The sequence below is a fragment of the Antedon mediterranea genome, chromosome 9 (assembly GCF_964355755.1).
Source record: "Antedon mediterranea chromosome 9, ecAntMedi1.1, whole genome shotgun sequence".
Taxonomy (NCBI): Eukaryota; Metazoa; Echinodermata; class Crinoidea; order Comatulida; family Antedonidae; genus Antedon; species Antedon mediterranea.
This window is the reverse complement of record NC_092678.1, coordinates 5,530,569-5,549,284: the sequence shown is the minus strand read 5'-3', so window position 1 is coordinate 5,549,284 and position 18,716 is coordinate 5,530,569. Positions and strand designations below refer to the sequence as shown.

The 18,716-nt window shown below is 36.7% G+C and overlaps 2 protein-coding genes across 5 annotated transcripts; both read left to right on the top strand.

Moving 5' to 3' along the window:
- The first annotated feature begins 820 nt into the window (after positions 1 to 820).
- LOC140058559 (monocarboxylate transporter 9-like) lies at positions 821 to 7,893 on the top strand. Of its 3 annotated transcripts, XM_072104225.1 has the most exons (7): positions 821 to 999; positions 1,470 to 1,566; positions 1,980 to 2,122; positions 3,794 to 4,010; positions 4,384 to 4,527; positions 5,011 to 6,024; positions 6,481 to 7,892. In XM_072104225.1, the coding sequence occupies exons 4-7, from the start codon at positions 3,803 to 3,805 to the stop codon at positions 6,630 to 6,632; spliced, it is 1,518 nt and encodes a 505-aa protein (XP_071960326.1). In that variant the 5' UTR covers positions 821 to 999; positions 1,470 to 1,566; positions 1,980 to 2,122; positions 3,794 to 3,802; the 3' UTR covers positions 6,633 to 7,892. The 3 variants fall into 3 exon arrangements, with proteins under 3 accessions (XP_071960326.1, XP_071960327.1, XP_071960328.1); XM_072104226.1 differs by lacking the exon at positions 1,470 to 1,566; XM_072104227.1 differs by lacking the exons at positions 821 to 999; positions 1,470 to 1,566; positions 1,980 to 2,122 and adding an exon at positions 3,581 to 3,644 and having other exon boundaries at positions 6,481 to 7,893.
- Positions 7,894 to 7,993: 100 nt separating this feature from the next.
- On the top strand, positions 7,994 to 14,634 carry LOC140058561 (monocarboxylate transporter 12-like). 2 transcript variants are annotated; one of them, XM_072104228.1, is made up of 6 exons: positions 7,994 to 8,585; positions 9,069 to 9,312; positions 9,850 to 10,058; positions 11,690 to 11,833; positions 12,196 to 13,059; positions 13,601 to 14,634. In XM_072104228.1, exons 3-6 carry the CDS (start codon positions 9,860 to 9,862, stop codon positions 13,771 to 13,773), a joined length of 1,380 nt encoding a protein of 459 aa, XP_071960329.1. In that variant the 5' UTR covers positions 7,994 to 8,585; positions 9,069 to 9,312; positions 9,850 to 9,859; the 3' UTR covers positions 13,774 to 14,634. The 2 variants fall into 2 exon arrangements, with proteins under 2 accessions (XP_071960329.1, XP_071960330.1); XM_072104229.1 differs by lacking the exon at positions 9,069 to 9,312.
- The last annotated feature ends 4,082 nt before the right edge of the window (positions 14,635 to 18,716 follow it).

The following is an 18,716-nucleotide window of genomic DNA, read 5'->3' as shown; positions in this document are numbered from 1 at the left end:
ATTGGTATAGTTAGCGCACAGTGGTAAACTAAATCCTATTTAGTATCACTGTGCGCAAGTAAAACCAAATTAGGTATGTAGTGCTTACAGTGGTAAACTCAATTCTTTTTATTATCCATGTGCGCGCTAGTGATACCAAAATGGGTATAGTAGCGCACACTAGTGCTAAACTAAATCCTATTTATTATCACTGTGCTCAAGTAAGGCTTTTGCCTTCAATTTCTGAAACATTTAAAAAAAATGATAATACTGTACCACACTGTTTCTTTGTTTTCCTATGTTTTCAGATTTTGTAAATAAATGTTTATTTGAATTGAATTGAATTGAACAGTAGCGCAAAGAGGGGTTGAGGATGCCGTGGGCCTCCAGATAATGCCAGAAAGTATAATCATTCCAGAAATGGCATTTTATAAACATTTTTTATAGACATAGTACAATAAAAAGTTTTAGAATAGTTTATGATAACAATTAATATACTAATACTGTATAACTAAATTATATTAATCAAAACAGTTCCTAATAGAAACGTCTTCAAACCTTTCTGGTTCTCTTTTTTTTTTTTTGTCACAACATTATCAAAAACCGCCTCTATATTCTGTATACATAATTATAATATTGTACAAAAAATCTTGAAATTTTATTTGTGCGGCTCCATGAAAGAACAACAATGAGTTGTGGCTAATATTTAATACAAATAAAGTTGAATTATTAACAATGTGCTTTATTACATATAGAGTAGGCCTACTAGTGATCAACATGGTGGCGCTCTTTCTTGATTCTCAAATTTCATTAATCCTCAATTATTCGCACTGTACAATCAGTATAGAACATTAGTATTAGTAATTTCCTCAGTTTTGTAAATTTTGTATAGCAAACATCACATACGTATTCCTACGGTGATATGAACTGTGCTGAAAGATCAAAACAGGATTCAACGGGGTATTATATAGAGCATCGTTGATAACACAGCTCATCGGGGTCATACTAAGAAAATACAAGGTACTGTACTATAATGATTATTGCATTTTATTGTTCGTGTCAACATCTTTATTTTTTGTTCTTCAATTACGGGGCGCCGTTTGGGACATTTCTGTTGAAATAGATTCATTCTGTACTTTTAGATAATACAGTAATTGTAAATGTAAGTTATCCGCTGAATATGTACGTATGAGAAGTATAGTTAATTTTTATTTTATTATGTATATGTTACGTTACATACTTTACTTATGTCGTCATACCGTGTGAATGCGGTATACGGCGCCCCGTGACCTTCGACCAAGTGAACTTCATTATTGATTGGGTTTCATTGTTTACATCAGACCATGAAGGTATAAAATACCTCCATGATCAGACTCATCATCCGTGATGTATGCTCATTATACCCCCATGCCATAGGAGGGATTATTTTAGTTGAGTGATTTTGTAGGGATTTAGTCTACCGTATCGGTACCGTATGTATTCTCTTTTAGTCCAGTCATTTTAACTTTCAACTGATATTCATAAACATTCTAAACATGCTTGGATCACCTCTACAAAGAAGTCGTACTATTCCTTCTACTTGAAAAGGTATGAACAAATTTAGTCTATATTCATAAAACCAGCAGATAATAGGATTTATGTACTGTACTTATTTAAAAATATGCAAATAAATATGCAAATGAATATGCAAATTAACCAGTCCTAAATCATTGTACCCTTTTTCAAATGAAAGCCCATGGGCCAATGCCCTACTCTGCAACTTTAAAACATTCAAATAGGTCGTCTACAAGTCAAAATATTGAATTTTGGCGGCCATTTTGGATTTATGCAAATTAGACGTCTTTCCCCCATTGGGATATTTTGGGACTTTTAGTATGGTATTCTGGGGATTTCAAAGTAATGCATTGCGGTGAAAAAAATTCTGTTGCAATTTGTTCCAAGTTTGGCTAAATTTTGGACTAAAATGACTGAACTTATTTCCCACGTAATCTTATTCTCAGGAAAAAAGGAAAATGCCGATTTAAAGACTACTTACTGTAGGCTACATTCACACAAGGTCCAGTCCAGCCAGTCCAGTGCTTCCGGACGCAATATGATCACTTGTGTTTTATCATAGAAGAATCTGCATTGTAATTACTTTGAAGTGAGTATTTATCACGATTTTATTTGTATTTCTCTAAAAACTAAATCTTTTGAACCATGGAATACTCCCTTTAAAAAGGTACATGTCTCTAAAGACATTAGTAGATTCCTACAGATATAGAGACCATCGAAGCAGGTCAGATAGGTCTCTGTTTTAATGTTTATACTGTATAAACATATGCAATGCAATAAAAGGATTTTGAGTTGATAAATCCTCCTTCCTGCATGCATGCACTTTGACCCCAATGACACGTACAGTAATAAATCATATGTAAGCTAAATATATTATTACACAAACTGTCTATAAAAATAAATACGCGCGACTTTATAGAACCAGTGACTTTTCGGAAATGAATACTTATCGGTTAATGTCGGTTATGATGATATTGCAACGTTCATTCTTCCATGATTCAAACATACCTCCTGGTTCAAATGACCCCGCAACCTCATCTTCACACACTTGGCATCTTGAAGCTCATTTATTTATTTATTCGACAAGCTTATTAACATATTTACTATATAATACAATATAATATAACATTCTGCAGAGGCAGATAAGAGAAGGGTAACTGAGCGCTGTAACTCAACTGAGCCGGCCAGTTACGTACAGTAGGCCTACATCGTATAAGATCATAAATAAATAAATATTGGAAGTACAATTTAAAGACTGTACATTGAAATATATAGCTTCATTAAATAATTGGTATACATTCAATAACTAGAAAGCCACTTCGAGAGTGCATACCTCCGCCTACTGTAAAATTCTCCTACATAAGATTTCTCCGGTAAAAAAAAAAATATATATATTTGTGTGTGTCTTAATGCTGTTTGTGATTGAGGCTAATTTCACTACAAGCATGTGTATGCGAGTTTGGTGTAATGGTTATGTAACAAGCCTTTCAATTAACAATCGCTTTAATTGACTAACAATAGAAAATAGCAACGCGAAAATCAAACGAGTGAATTTGAAAAGAAATAGGTTTTTTAAACTACTCGCATCAAAAACGTGCACATTAAATCAAATTATGTTTTTAAAATTACAAATCACAAATTATAATTCTTGCCTCTTGTACAAAAATGAAGTTTTTTGGACAAGTAGTTCTCGAGAAAATGCAATTTCAGTTTACTTGTTACTTTAAGACTGCTCGCCGGCTAGCAGGTCTGAAAAGTATACTCAAAAAGTGGTCCATAATTAGGACCATGGTCCCAAATGGTCCCAAAATTTAATGGAATGGTCCTTGACCACATATCTATATGTATATTCATTTATATATCTTATTACCTTTTGAGTAATCCTGCTAACAAACAAACAAACAAACACACGCTACCGATTACATATACCTCCTTGGCGGAGGTAAATAAAACAATAATACAGCATCCACAGGGAAATCAATAAAATTTCATTATTCATTTCAGGACAAAGGTTTGCTTGGTCGAAGCAATCAACGTACAATTACCAAAGGGATTCAAAATAATACGCAATTATCGCACTATCAATGATACGTAAAGCCTGTTTCCACTAGGTGACTTTATTCAAGCGAATCGTATGCGTTAGTTTTGTTTACACGCATGCGTATTTATATTTCCATTAATTATTACAACGATTGGGAATTTATGCGCATATATAACACTATAAACTCGATTCTGAGATGTTACAATATTTGTATTCCAGCCTATAACAATGGTGTCGAATATGTGCAAAAGTGACAGCCGTCGCAAGCAGAAACTGACCAAGTTAATTGGTGTACCAACCGTGTATTTTCTCGCAGAAGGAATCGTTTTTCCAAGTGTTGGATTTTTCCTAGTTGATTTTATTGACGGACTAGACACGAACGCTCGTTCGATGGGATTCGTACACAGTCTTTATCTTGGGATTTTAATACTGTTAGGTAAGTATATTTCAGTTTCACCAAAGACAAAGTAATAGAGCATAACGGACAATTGTGTTGACTTGTGATAGTCTCCGTGTCAACAACAATTTCGAAATCGATGTAAAGTAAGTTTGGTTTCCCACTTGAACGCAACGCAAATAATTTGACCTCTATCACGACGCGATGGATCATCCAAACTGTCGCTTGCGTTGCGCATGCGTCGTTGCGATGTGGGAACCAAGCTTAATGACTACACAGATGCGCGTGACGTAATGTTGTGATATCTTGCGTGACTACATTCTCTAAATGAAGATAGTGATGATAAATACTTAGAATGTATGCTGTGTAAAAAATATTTTACCGTTTTCTGTCTTATTTATCGCATAAACAGGTCCAGTAGCTACACTAATAGCCAAGCGATTTGGGAATAGGGCAACGATTCTAGCCGGTTCGTCTATGGTTGTAGGAGGGCTGGTGGTGACGTCACAAGTAACCCATATTTGGCAGATATTGCTTTCTCATTCCCTTGTAACAGGTATGTTAATTTTGCAATGAAACCTTTAATTGCATACTACATCCCGGCGGATATAATGAAAATGTTTCACAAGAAGTCCGATATAGGCCTAGTGTACAGTGAATTCCTCCTTAACAGCCTAACCTAATCTACGTTCACATTGAACCCAGATTCTGGTCCGGTTGTTGAGTACAAAAATGGATATTAGTGTTCAAGGAACCATTCACACTAACATATTCCGGATTCTGTAAAAAACGTACGCATGTGATCGAAAAATGTAAAATAGTTTTTGATTGTGTGAACGAATTTTAATGCCGATACCCGATTCACATAGCCCAACAACGTCCAATGTTTATCCGGGCTATATTCAGCAATTATTTCTTGTTGATGCGGTATCAACAATAGACGTTTACCTAACTTATAATGTGTTGGGACGTGGTTACTCTTACTGCTGAATTTTTAATGTGTTTGTGTTTCTATAATAGTTGTTTTTTAATTTTTTAGGTTGTGGCCTATGCCTGCTGACGCAAGGAATGGTGTACGATTTAGCTAGCACATTTAACAAATCTGCTTCGATTTACATTGGATTTATGTATGCCGGCTCATCCGTAGGGTTTGTCGTGAACCCCCTTATATTTTCTCAATCCCGGCTATATTTTGGTTGGCGGGGAACGATTCTAATAGGTAGTGCTGTCTCCATGCATATGCTTCCGCTTGTTTTGATATTATTTCGTACAAGACGTCCGACTGAAAGCGATGACATGGTAACACGTGAAGTCTGCTGCAAAGAAAATGACGAGCACTCCACCGAAATGACCAGTAAACAATTAACTAATAGAAAAATATGTGTTGGTGAGAGTAGTTACGAAGACAATGATGGTGCTAATAACATTGTAGTTGAGAAAGGTAGTCGGAATATCCACCAGAGTGTTGACGAATTTGCGGGCGAGTTATCAGAGTTGACGGCTGAGGAGGTTAAGAAAGTTCTGAACGAACCGGACGGCCAACGGCAACTTGAAGCCTGCGAACCATCGCAGCAAGAAAATCCTCCGTCATTACTAATGTTTTGCAAGACGCCAAGTCTTTTACTGTTCTCCACGGTATATTTCTTCGGACGATTTGCGCATATAGGATTTTTTGTTCATTTTACCGCAAGTCTTATTCTAAAAGGATTTTCAGAACAAGAAGCTGCTTTAGTTTTTACCGCTTACGGAATCGGCGGTATGTTGGGGAAAAGTTGTTGCGGAATTCCGGGCCGATTCGGTATTATTAGTAACTACAATTTCTACATGATTTCTATGTTTATCATAGGATTTTGCTTTGTAACTTTTAGCTCAATTACCAATATGGCTACTCTGTTGACGAATGGATTTGTTGTAGGCGGTTTCATAGGCGTTTTTGTAGGTCTATTTCCCGCAATCACACAGAGTTGCGTGTCAAAAGAATGGTTTAATTTTGCCTACGGATATATAGGGATACCAACTGGCGTATCCAGTGCATTAGGCGGATATATTATGGGTAAGTATATAATAATGACCATGTTTAATCTAAATCAGACATTGTTAACTTTCACTTTCACAGTAACTGTAAACAAAATATACATTATTAAAACACTTCCTGAAATTGAGTTTAAATTATTCAAGCCTCTGGAGTTAGCTCTATGGCGTTTTGTTAAGTGGCTTTCGTACACACACAAAGACGTGACGTATTAAGTGACCGTAAATAACGTCACTACCTGTTAGCACGCAATGGCATACTAAAGCTTGGACGTAATGTAAGGATGTAAACGCAATGCAAGCGTGTTGACCAATGACTAGCGACTATTCGAATAATCGCTTATGATTGGTAAAATCACTTACGTTGTGCTTACGTCGTTGCGTTGCGTAGCTAGTGGGAACCAAGCTTTATACGCCAGTCTTATGCCGTACGTGTGAACACAGGATAACTAATTTATCTTGCTTATTCTCATCACAGGTGCAGTGTATGATACTAGTGGTGTGTATACTGTGTCTTTCTACATTGCTGGCATATGCTTCTTCTTCAACGGTTTTCTCATGTTTACCAAAATATGCATCGACAAATGTTCTTCTTTGCGTCGTTCTAATAGTAATATAGTATGTGACTAATACAAGAATGGACAACTGGACAGATATGATAATGTATAGCCTAGGCGATGGACAAACACCTAGTTATTTTAATTGAAAATCGTGTGCTATTAGTATGTGTAACTTTTAAAAGCGTTATTATATAGAACAATAACATCAATCTTATTCGTTTTACTAAAATAATCCTATATTAGGACATTTTAAATACATGAAATATTATGTATGTATATATGTATAGTGCTTTATGATATAGTGTTACAGTTTTATTTAACAACAATTTTAAATTACATTTTCAAATGTACATTGACTGTGTACTTAGTATTCATTACATCAAAAACATGTAAACTGTAAGTGGCTAAATTATGTTAAAGAAACATATTATATTCAACGTGTTCATTTATCAGATTTAAAGACGTAGACTGAAGGGGTGAGTGCACATGTAGGCCACCATCCCCCGACAAGCAGAATGGAGTTCAATGAGACATGGAGAGTAGGAAGATGTTACACCTCCTGTCTAGGTGTTCAAACTTGTAGGCCTATGAGAGAGGCAGAATTGGATACAATAGGCCTAGGCCTACCATGGAGGAATTCTCCATAGGCCAACTATCCATGTCTCTTTGACAGTTTACAGGAACTCCTCAGGAAAGTCCCCGGAAGTATTATTTACGGTACAGTAAGTCTTAATTGATTTTTGGTCAGTTAAGTACATTACACGGATCATACAAATATTACTCTATTGTTATTGTATGATCCGTGTAATGTACTTAACTGAATTCCTGAATTTGTTTTTTTTTATTATGTACCAGTCGTAGGCCCAGAGATTGATTCCCATTAGGACGCGTAGGCCTACGCAACGCAATGACGGAAGCCGCAACCAATTGACCAATTAAAAGCGATGGATTATTCAAACTGTCGTATGTGATTGGTAAATTCGCTTGCGTTGCGGCTTACGTCATTGCCTCCCAGCGTGGGAATCCAGCTTTAGTGATCGGTATTGTGAGTTTAGAAATTTGCAAATATTTTATATTAAAATATTTGTAATAAATTACATACTAAAAGTTGTAGTTATACAGTAATTGCCAAAATACGGCACAGTTAAGTTGTTCTAAAAATGTATAAATTATAATTCAAAATTATAAAACTATAATTATTAGTTCAAGGTCCAAAACGTGTTACATACGAGTGTCCCTTAGGAATTTACCCTATAGGCCTAATAATAATAATAATACTGTAATAATAATAATAATAAGATTTTTATAGCGCACACACCACTCAAGAGTGCTCAAGGCGCATTTTAAAATAAAAAGAAATAAATTATACAAATTCCTGACAAAAAAAAAATGCAATTTCTTTGGAGGGTCCCCATCCGTTGTCGTTCTGTCGCGGTCCCGGTACCTAGGTGACCAAACGAAGGAGCAGGATACACATTTGCCTTGCCACAGACGACCGGGTTCTCAGAGACAACAACCAAGACAGAGGCACCCCAAAGATAATGCTGGCCAGGAAAAAGTATACTAAACAATTCAAGTCTAAAAAACTTTAAGAAACCTCATGATTTCCATATGCCTTAATGAATAAATGTGTTTTTAATCATTTTTTAAAAGTATCAACAGTCCCTAGTTTGTTTCATAGCAAAGTGTCCCTTTTAATAGGGGTGTTCCAAAGAAGGGAAATATAATATTATAATAATATTAATATAATACGACCAATTCTTCCCCATAGGCGACCTGGGTAACAGTAAGCAGTATTCATAGCCGCCGTAGACTCTATTTCCGTGTATCAATTTCAGAATTTCCAGGTCATATTACGCAACACTATATGGTGTGACCTCGATCTTATCCAATCATATTATGATATGATATTATGTTGGTCTATATAGACAATGAAAGAACAAAATCTACTGTTTGTTACTATTGGGACTGACTATTGGTGGTACAGCAGTATGCACAGGAAAACAGGCAATGGAAAGTAATGGTATGCATATTGATTATTAAGGATGTATCAGTAGGCCTACACTTTATGTAATTACATTATCATATATTGACTCGAACGTACGATATAAACGTGTTTGGTATGCTTTTATTCATGAATAACTCTACTAGATAGCTAGGCACTAGGCTCAGTACAGTGCTATCAATATAAATGTTTTATTGTCTTGTTGGTTTACGACTAATCAATGACAAAGGAGGCTTAAATCCCTTTCTATTTAGCATGGTAGCCATGGCTTAAGGCTGAATACATTTAAATTGAATTGAGAGATCAACATCGTAGACCTAGACTATACCTACCGTATTAGCCTACACTCTTCCCGAAATATTCCTGTGACCTATAGTATATAAGAGGCCAAATTTGATCATTTTACGTTGTCAAATGTTATATAATTTAATATACTACTGTCGTTGAGAAATCTGGGCAATACTAATATTAAAGTGAGTTGGATTTTAATTTTATTTATAGCGATTCGACACCGGACGTGTTCAAATCATTTTCATCATTTACTGACATTGTCTGTAAATATAAACAAGCCCATAAAACTATAAAATTGAACTCTTTAGCTTTTGAACTCTGAGGTATGTTTCATCGTTTTGTAAAAATACATTTATGGGAATTTGGAATACGATATTATCAGGGGGCTGTATTTGATCATGGAGTAAAGAATATATTTCATCAAACAAGTTAGAATTACCGTCTTTGAGTAAAGGTAGGCCTATATACAATTTTGTTTTGTAAAGTAATAAAGGATAAATGTAAATTAATTACAATTTTTAAATAGTATATGTAAAAGGGGCTATGGCATGTATTGTACAGTAATATGTTTAGATGACATCTTTTAGACAAGGTGGTGGGAATAAGATGAAATAAATCGTTATTGTCATGACCACAACAAAGGCGAACATGAAATGTGTTTTCCTTAATGCTTAATTACACTCAAATAAGGGGAAATACCATCATGGGAGATTAAATGCGGTCATCAGATCAGGGTCTAGTTAAATAAGTTTATTGGAAGATATCTGGTTACTCGACTAGATAAATCGATTATTTAAAACCTCCTTCATGTCGGCCTAGGCCCCTGCGTATTTGATGCATTTTGATGCATTTTGGCCTATTTATTGATACCGAATTACAATAAAAGCACGTATGAAAAGCATTTTTTATTGATTGATTGCTTTATGACAGATGGTTTATGACCACCACATATACAGTATATAATATAATATTCACTTCTATTTTATTTCAGGAGTAACAAAATGATTAGTCAACTAAAGATGAAACGTTTAAAGTTATTTCTAACTCTCATGGGCTTGCCGATGATACTGATGTTCAACATTGGGTTAAGTCTATCTTTCGTTCCAGTTTTTCTGGTGGATTTTATAACGTACTTTCAGACTGGGTCTGCTGTTATTGGGGCAGTCAGTAGCCTGTCTTTGACAGTCATGTGTTTGTCAGGTACTGCAGTCTGTTGTTTGCCCATATATGGACATGATGATGTCATAATATTATGATGTCACCATTTGAGTATATCATTACCATATTTGGAAACATCACACTGTTTTGTCAAACTTTTACTATGATAGTGTAGACAGAGCTTTACCTGTACATATTCAGGAAAACATACTTAAGAAAACACTTTCTCATGAAACGAACTAGGGCCTAGGGCATTATACTGTATCTTTAACACTCAAACCAATCCCTATTCAGGGGGCAGATAACCCTACAAAGGGAAAACTATACATATAATTATTATTCAATCTCCACCCACTATGCAACACGCTGTTTCTATTGTTATATTTCTTTTATTCCTGTCCACCCAGGCAGTACTTGCCAACTCATATGTTATGACTTTATCCAAATTCCCTAAATTGCACTGATGAAGGGCTAGTGTTGCCCGAAAGCTCTGCTAACTTTTCTGGCTGTTTACTTTACCGTTTTGATTTAGCTTTTCGCTTTTTATTTTTGTATCTCCATTGAGATCCAGCCACTGATACCCACAGCATTGCCATTTTTTTTCAGTAATTTGCCTTTGGATTTATATATATATAATATATATTGGGCCCTTAATATTGTTCTACTGTATGTTGTTAATGTAATATAGTGTTATGTTGAGGTACTGACTTGTAATGAAGACTCTACTCGCTTGACTGTAGTAACACATATATTGTTTATTCAATAATACTTCAACTTGATGATACAATAATAATGATACAACTATACTAACTAACTAAGGAACAGAGGATACAGTGATGCTGTCGGTGAGGTGTGAGTGTAGGTGTTCTTCTGGAGAAGTGGCTGTGAGGTGTGTCTGGGCTCTTCTGATATAGGCCTACATTACATTGATTACATTCTTCAGCTGTCACTAAAAACATTCTAACTGACTATCGCAAGTTTAGTTGGATACAAATCTAGGTTTATTAAATATGCAGATTTGTAATTCATGATTTTCCACCAGGCGGATTGTTCACGTGAATCGAACGTGTCAGCTTATTCGTTATGCGTAGAGAGTACGATGGAAACATAAATAAACACGCCTAAATAAACAATCCAGCTGCCTAGCTAGCCTATTAATAAAATTCTATAGGCCTAGTCTATCTGGTAAGCCCATCATAGCTACCTATACCTGTAGCTAGCTTGTATTTTTAGAGAGGGGGGGGGGGGGGCCTAACTATAGTAATAATACTGGCCTGTCATACTAGCTTTCTCATATAAAGGCCTGGCTCCCAAAGATATTATAGTAATGTATCGATTATGAATGTTAACGACAAATTGATTTCTATAAATTGATGTAGATGTTTATAGTGTATGCATGGAACAATTCAGTTACGTTATAACATTATTATTTACTATTGCAGCACCAGTAACGTATTGTCAAAATGAAAAAAGTACTATTTAACGATCGTTACTGTGTATTATTGCACGCCATGTGACCCACAGTCGTCCAATCAAATGACAGGAATTGATTTAAGTTTTATTTACTTTATTTTAATTTTATTCAAACTCATTCAACAGCGGAAAACCCGCCCCTTACAGAATGGAATAAACTATACCATATAAAAAGTGTTATATAATATTCACTATTGCAGCACCAGTAACGAGTTTTCTAGGACAGCGTCTTGGATGTCGGCTGACAGTCTGCATAGGATGTTGCTTCACCTCCGTTGGATTCTTTTTCAGTTCGTTAGTTCAGAACCCCTGGCAATTACTTATATCCCATTCATTTATAACAGGTAGGCCTATGAAATACATTGTCTTTAATGGTAGCTTCTGTATCGGTGAAGATTTAAACAATCTCAGGGGAATAAGAAGGTTGAGCGATCATGTCAAACTTATTATACTACACATACTGACACCTTCTATTGCCACAACATATGATTTTAGATTATTTTAATGTAGAACATTTACGACGTAATCACTCACTGCAACTGTATATGATTACTGAACTGTATGATTACCGAACTGTATGATTACCGAAAAAAGCCTTTCTACTAAACAATTGCATCGGTTTAAAAGTATAAAAAGTGCAGTTACTCCAGTAACTGCAGTAGATGTCCATGGTTCCCAATTTATTCTTGTTTTCAATTGGTTTCAGGTCTAGGCTGCAGTTTAACTTTCACCAACATCATCCCACTGCTGGGTATTTTCCCCGAAAGACACCTACCGACGGCTAACGGCATTGTTTACTGCGGTAATGGTGTAGGGGTCATCTTGTTTCCAATTCTGTGCAAGGAACTCAGTTATTTGTATGGATTCCGCGGCGCTCTGATGATTGTGAGCGGCATATCGCTCAATGGTCTGGTAATAGCCTTGTTACTGAAGTTCGCTAATAAGGAATTAAATATAAAAACAGAAATGAATCGTAAACGGAAATCAAAACAATTGAAATTAGAGAACGAATGCTACTTGACGGATGATAAAAGTGAAGATGCGTTGGATGACCTCGAAACTCGACCACAACCAAAAGTTACAATCTTCGGTTCGCTAAAAGGGCAGTTACTTATATGTTACATGTTTCCACGGTTTGCTGGGCTGTTGATAGCGAACTTTTTTCTGTCTGTGGGCTATGTTGGGTTCATAGTGCACATGGTAGCTAACGCGACATATAACGGGTTTTCAGACTCGGAGGCTGCTCTGATAGCGTCTGTTTACGGAGTTGGTAGCATCACTGGTCGGCTTACACACGGTATACCGATAAGGTACAATTGGATATCAACGTATCATTTATTTTGGCTATCATGTTTATTAGACTGCTTTTTAATGCTAGGCTACCCGTTTTGTTCATCCAAAGTGCTGCTATATATTTTGACTGTTGTTATTGCATATAACGTCGGTGTTCATGTGCCGCTTATTCCAGTTATGGTTCGTGTATTCGTTGGAGATGAATACTTTCACCAAGCGTTTGGAATCGTACAAGTGCCTGGCGGAATAGGATGCGTCATAGGAGGATTCGCAGCAGGTAGGTCACAAGCCTTTATTCTCCTCCAATCAAAACAAGGATTTAAATGCGTGTCAATGACGTAAGCGCAACGCAAGTGTTTTGACCGTACCCATATATGGTAGTGATATGCTCAAATATGTAGTGATATGACATCATCATGTCCATATATGGGCAAATCACATTTGTTGTCACATAAAGTCTGATAGTGTAGACAGAGCTTTACGTTCTTGCGTTGCGTCCTAGTGCGAACCAAACATGAAGCCCGGAGTCTACCAATGTTTTGAAATTCGACCAATAAAGCTTTATAGCTCGTTATCCCGAAGTGCCAGAAAATCCCTCGACCTTTTTACTTTCATTTTGGAATCACAAATCGCATATTATAATAATAATAATAATAGTTCATTATTATATAGCGCTCTACAAGCAAGCTTCTCTAAGCGCTGAACATTATTACCCCAGATCAAACACGTATGGAAACATACTCCCATAATGCAGCTAGTAATCAGCGGCAAGCAAACCTTTCCACAATAATATTAACCTTTGTTTGTTTGTATTTCAGGTTGGTTATACGATTTGACAAACAGTTACAACGACGCGTTTTTTTTCATGTCTGCCAGTTACTTGATCGTGCCTTTAATTTTTATGGCTATTGAGCTTTTTCTAAAGCGAAGAGAAAAACAACGAACTTCGGAGAATTACAATGCTCTTGCCCAGCAGACGACTCCACTCTGAAGATTTTGATTTAACTACTAATCTCTGGAAACACGATTGCATTCTGCATGACTGGTTCTCGTCCAGACGGAGTTTTGACCTAAAATTAGTAAAACGATAAATATTTTGGCACATATGGCGTTTCATACGTACTACTTGAGCTTCCATGCAAACATCGAAACGAAGACTAATATAAAAAAGACAATAAATAAGTCTAAACTCTGGTTCATATGCATCAATTTTCGGTTAAATGCGGACACAAATTACTGGTTGATGCCAATTGATTTGTAGTTCCGTCTAATTACTGGTGCCTATTAGAGGCACAACTCTGAAGGGCTCTCATTTATATTAAATAAGACCAAAAGACTAAAACACACCAAAGAATTAGCTTCTATAACGTGCTGCTGTAATGTGTGTAAACAGTGGACCTACATGTTCATGGTGTAGGTTAAGCTCCAGTTTGAACTAACCGAGCGAATTTAATCATTTTGATTCTTTCTCATCCTTTTTTGTACAATATGATGTACCATTGACAACAGTATTTTAATTAACTTTATAATTATAATAATTATTATTATGTGGTCTAATGAGATGCATAAAATCTATCGTAGAGTCGACTTATTCCAGTAGATTTCCTTGACCTAACCGGTATATAATTTTATTAATCTCGGGTTTATCGCTGCAGTTTATTATAGTTTTTTTTTATACCGTTATAAATATATATTATATTATTTTAATATTACTTTAGTCTTTAATCATTTACTGACCTTTGACCTTGACCACTATTTTAAAAACGTTAAAAAGTATATTTATGTGTACATTGATATTATATAATGTTATATATGTAGGACAATTATTACATTAATAAATTAACTTTTATATAGGCCTAAAACACAGGTATTATATTTGTATATTTATGATTTGTTCTAAACGTATAGTATCCGATTATCAGTGCTGTATCGCCATAACGTGACAATATTCGCACAATATCATAGGAATTGTTACAGCATCACGTGGTGCCTGGAGATCTTCGTCGAGTTAAAAAAGGAGTCGTCGAATAGGCCAAAAGGGCGGAATTGAAAGCTGAATTTAGTGGAATGAAGCACAAACCAGGGGTGGCGCCAGGATCTTCCCGACGCGGGGGCTACATTCCCCGACGAGGGGGCTATGCGAGCGAAGCGAGCATTACTAGGCTGGGGGCCAGGGGGCCGCCAAGGGCCCCCGGTGGGGGTCCAGGGGGCGAAGCCCCCGAAAGCAACGCGTTCTAGCGTCATTTGAGGTCATTTTAATCAGATTTAGGGTAGCCATTTTTTCCATTTTTTATAATGCATAAATAAAATACTGCGTGCAAAAAAACGATGCGTGATGACTGTTTCAATCCATATTTTTCAATTTAAAAAATAAAAGTTCAAAGAAAATTTAGAAAAATAGAGTTGGAGGTCCCGGAAATTGGACTTATTATACTTCAAAACATGAAACAAAATATATAAGTCCCTATCAAGGTTGTGACTGAGCTAAGAAATGTTTGAAAAATAGAGATGTTAGGTCCCGGAAAATGCACTTTTTGTACTTCGAAATATAACCAGCTTTATTGTTGGGGCTGAGCTAAGAAACTGTTTAAAACTAGAGCTGCAGGTCTTCAAAAAATTGCATTTTATACTTCGGAAACATCAGGCATAGAGGCTTAAAAAACGCAAGCGTAGACCTTTTTCAGTCGGGGAAATAAGTTTATTCCTCCCAAGTGTATGCGTGCGTACCATCTGGACTTCCGAGTGGTGAGAAATTCATGACATACAGGACATTGAAAATGTAATAACTTAGCTATAATAAGATGTTGGCTAAGCGAAAATGGCATGTTTTTTTGTTTAGTAATGGATGAACAATTTATTTTAGGTGCCCCACGGTACAGAATGTTACTTGTAAATTAAAAAAATTGGTGAACATACGAACAATTAACATAATTCGTTTTTGCTGTAGTGTAGCGTACGTCGACGCAGTACACGACGTAACCGTCAGTAAACTTCGCCTGGAAAATAACTACAGTACACATTTTGGTCCCTGGATGGAACATGATATCACGCGTCTCGACCCAACGTTGAACGATTCGTACAAAGGGATACCGCCAGACAAGTGCGAACCTAGCTATTGTTTAGTAGTAAGTTAGATCGCTGGCAATAATGAGTGCATATAAAGTGCATAATATCACTCTGACGTACTCTCTCACGGTCAATGAAACGTCGCGGTTTTCTAGGCGCTGAAGCTAGCTACGAAGTGAACGCGAACGCTTTTTACTGTATATTATATTCCCCGACAAAAAGTACCCGTGTTTCCTTCGGTAACCGTCGGTAAACTTCGCCTGGAAAATAACTACATTACACATTTTGGTCCCTGGATGGAACTTGATATCACGCGTCGCGACCCAACGTTGAACGATTCGTACAAAGGGATACCGCCAGACAAGTGCGTACCTAGCTAATGTTTAGTAGTAAGTTAGATCGCTGGCAATAAATGAATGCATAAAAGTGCATAATAACCCTCTGACGTACTCTCACGGTCAATGGAACGTCGTGGTTTTCTAGGCGCTGAAGCTATATGAAGTGAACGCGAACGTGTTTTACTGTATATTATATTCCCCGACAAAAAGTACCCGTGTTCCCCGACGGGGGGGCTAGGCTCCCCGACGAGGGGGCTAGAGCCCCCGTAGCCCCCCCGCTGGCGCCACCACTGGCACAAACTTAAGAAATATAAGCTTAAGGTTGAACGTGAAGCTGCAGAACATAAGTTTAAGATGGAGGAGAAGATGTTAGAAATTGAGTTTGAGACTACGTTGATTGAGGAACAGAAGGAGTTAGCAAAGATGGAAGCTAGACTAGATGTCTTGCGTGAGGATGATGTAATGGTGACGATTCACAGCCATTGCTGAGTGGTGAGGACGATGATTACATTCCTCTTGGTTTGCTGAAATTCCTTGATGATATACCGAAAGCGGTTGGTGAACCATCGGCAGTTGTGGTAGGTCTGTTGCAGAATCAGCTCAATTTACTGTTTCATCCTAAAGTGTATCTACAACCACGAGTGTTGCTGTACATACCTCTGCGCTGCCACTTCTACTTACATTGCAAAGTCGGCAATAGACACTTCAACCCATACTATTTCCACTAACATTAACCAGTCATTATCATTTGCAAATGTACGCAACAGTACTGTTACCAGAGTGCCAAATATTAGTTCTTTCAATGCAACTAACTTTATGTATTTCTCAGATGGACATAATTCCTGCAAATTCAACTTATGTGAATGCACCTAGTGATCCATCCATGTGGATCGGCTTGTGTTCCTGCTAGGCCTACTGCGTCAAAATCTCTTAGTTATGTGAGGTCTGCAGCACTCCCAATGTTTTCAGTACCAGTTAGTACAACTAATAATTTACATACTGTTTCACACGATCTATTGCCTCTACAAGCTTTACTCCAATAACATATGCTAATTCTCCAGATTTTCCAATGTTTACAGCGCCAGTTGACACAGACAGTACTGTAGTTCCATTGCATTCTGATGTTAATACATTCAATGTGTATGATGTAATTCCTTCTACGACAGCTAATTTAAATAATCCTTAACAGAATCAATTACCTTATGTCGAAAAAAAATCAGGTGACATAGCCACAATATGGTGATATGCATCTTATACAACTTACTGATTCGTTGAGACTGCCTCCTGTGCTTGTAGAGAAGTTTGATGAAGATCCTCTAAAATGTCCTAAATGGGAAGCACCGTTTTAATCACGAATTAAAACAAAGTCAGTTACTTTTATTGAGAATTTTTTTTGTTACGTCAACACCTTGAAGGTAAACAAAAGAATTTAGTTAGTAATTACTTGTTACCAAGGAAATCGGTATGGTCACGGTTCTGTGGTAGCGAGGGCTTTCCTTAAAAAGATGGATGCTTGGCAAAAGATAAATGGAAAGGACTATGTTGGTCTTCGGGACTTCTCAGATTTTGTTAATGAAGTCGTGCTTAATTATACAGCAGAACATTGTAAGTTACCTACTTACATTGAGAGTAAATGGAGATCAATAGTGTCATAAAAAATGGTGGGAGTCCGTCATTCGCACAATTTGCATCCTTTTTAAAAGATAAAGCAGAAGAAGCAAATTTACCAATGTCTGAAGCTGCACGGCAAGAAATCTACTCGATCGTTCACAGATAAACCTAAAGGTCTGTCTTCACAGTCTTCACGTAGCCTACAAGTTTAAAAACAGAGAGAAAGAAGGAATTCAAGCAGAAAGTTGAGAAAAATGATGGAGAACCAAGTAAAACAGAAAAGTGCTCTTTTTGTAAATCATCTCATCCTTTCGACAATTGCGATTCCTTTAGTAAACAGCCTAGTCATGTAAAGAAGAGAAATATTTTTGTCATGAGGTTAGGTTTTAAATGTGGCAAAGGCAACCATATAGCATCTGAATGTAAGGCCGGCTAAGGTACTATGTCAGCATTGTGGTAAAGTCCACATTTCAAGTTTACATTGTGATGTACCAAAACCTAGTGATGGTAAATGTACCCTGGTATGTGGCAATGACGATAGTAGGATAATTCGGACACTAAGTATTTTGGACACTGCCCCCGCTCCTGAGGGGAGAATTTGTTAAATGACACTCCTAGATGGCCAGAAATGGTACTCTCGCACATAAAATTCATGATAAATGGCACCGCTAAATGGTCGCAAAATATACTCTCATGCAGCATGCTACCAATGAGCAAAACGATCGTATTCGTATTTTTTTTCTCCTCCTCACACACGTGAACTATTTATCATGAACCGCCGATTGTTTGATCATTCACTCGGTATTTTGTTTTGCGTTCAAGTTCAATGTGTACGTACGAACGCCTAGGGGAATTCCCGAAAAAAGCACACTTTGTGTGAGAAGGCAAATTCAATGCTTATTATAGCTCTACCTATATT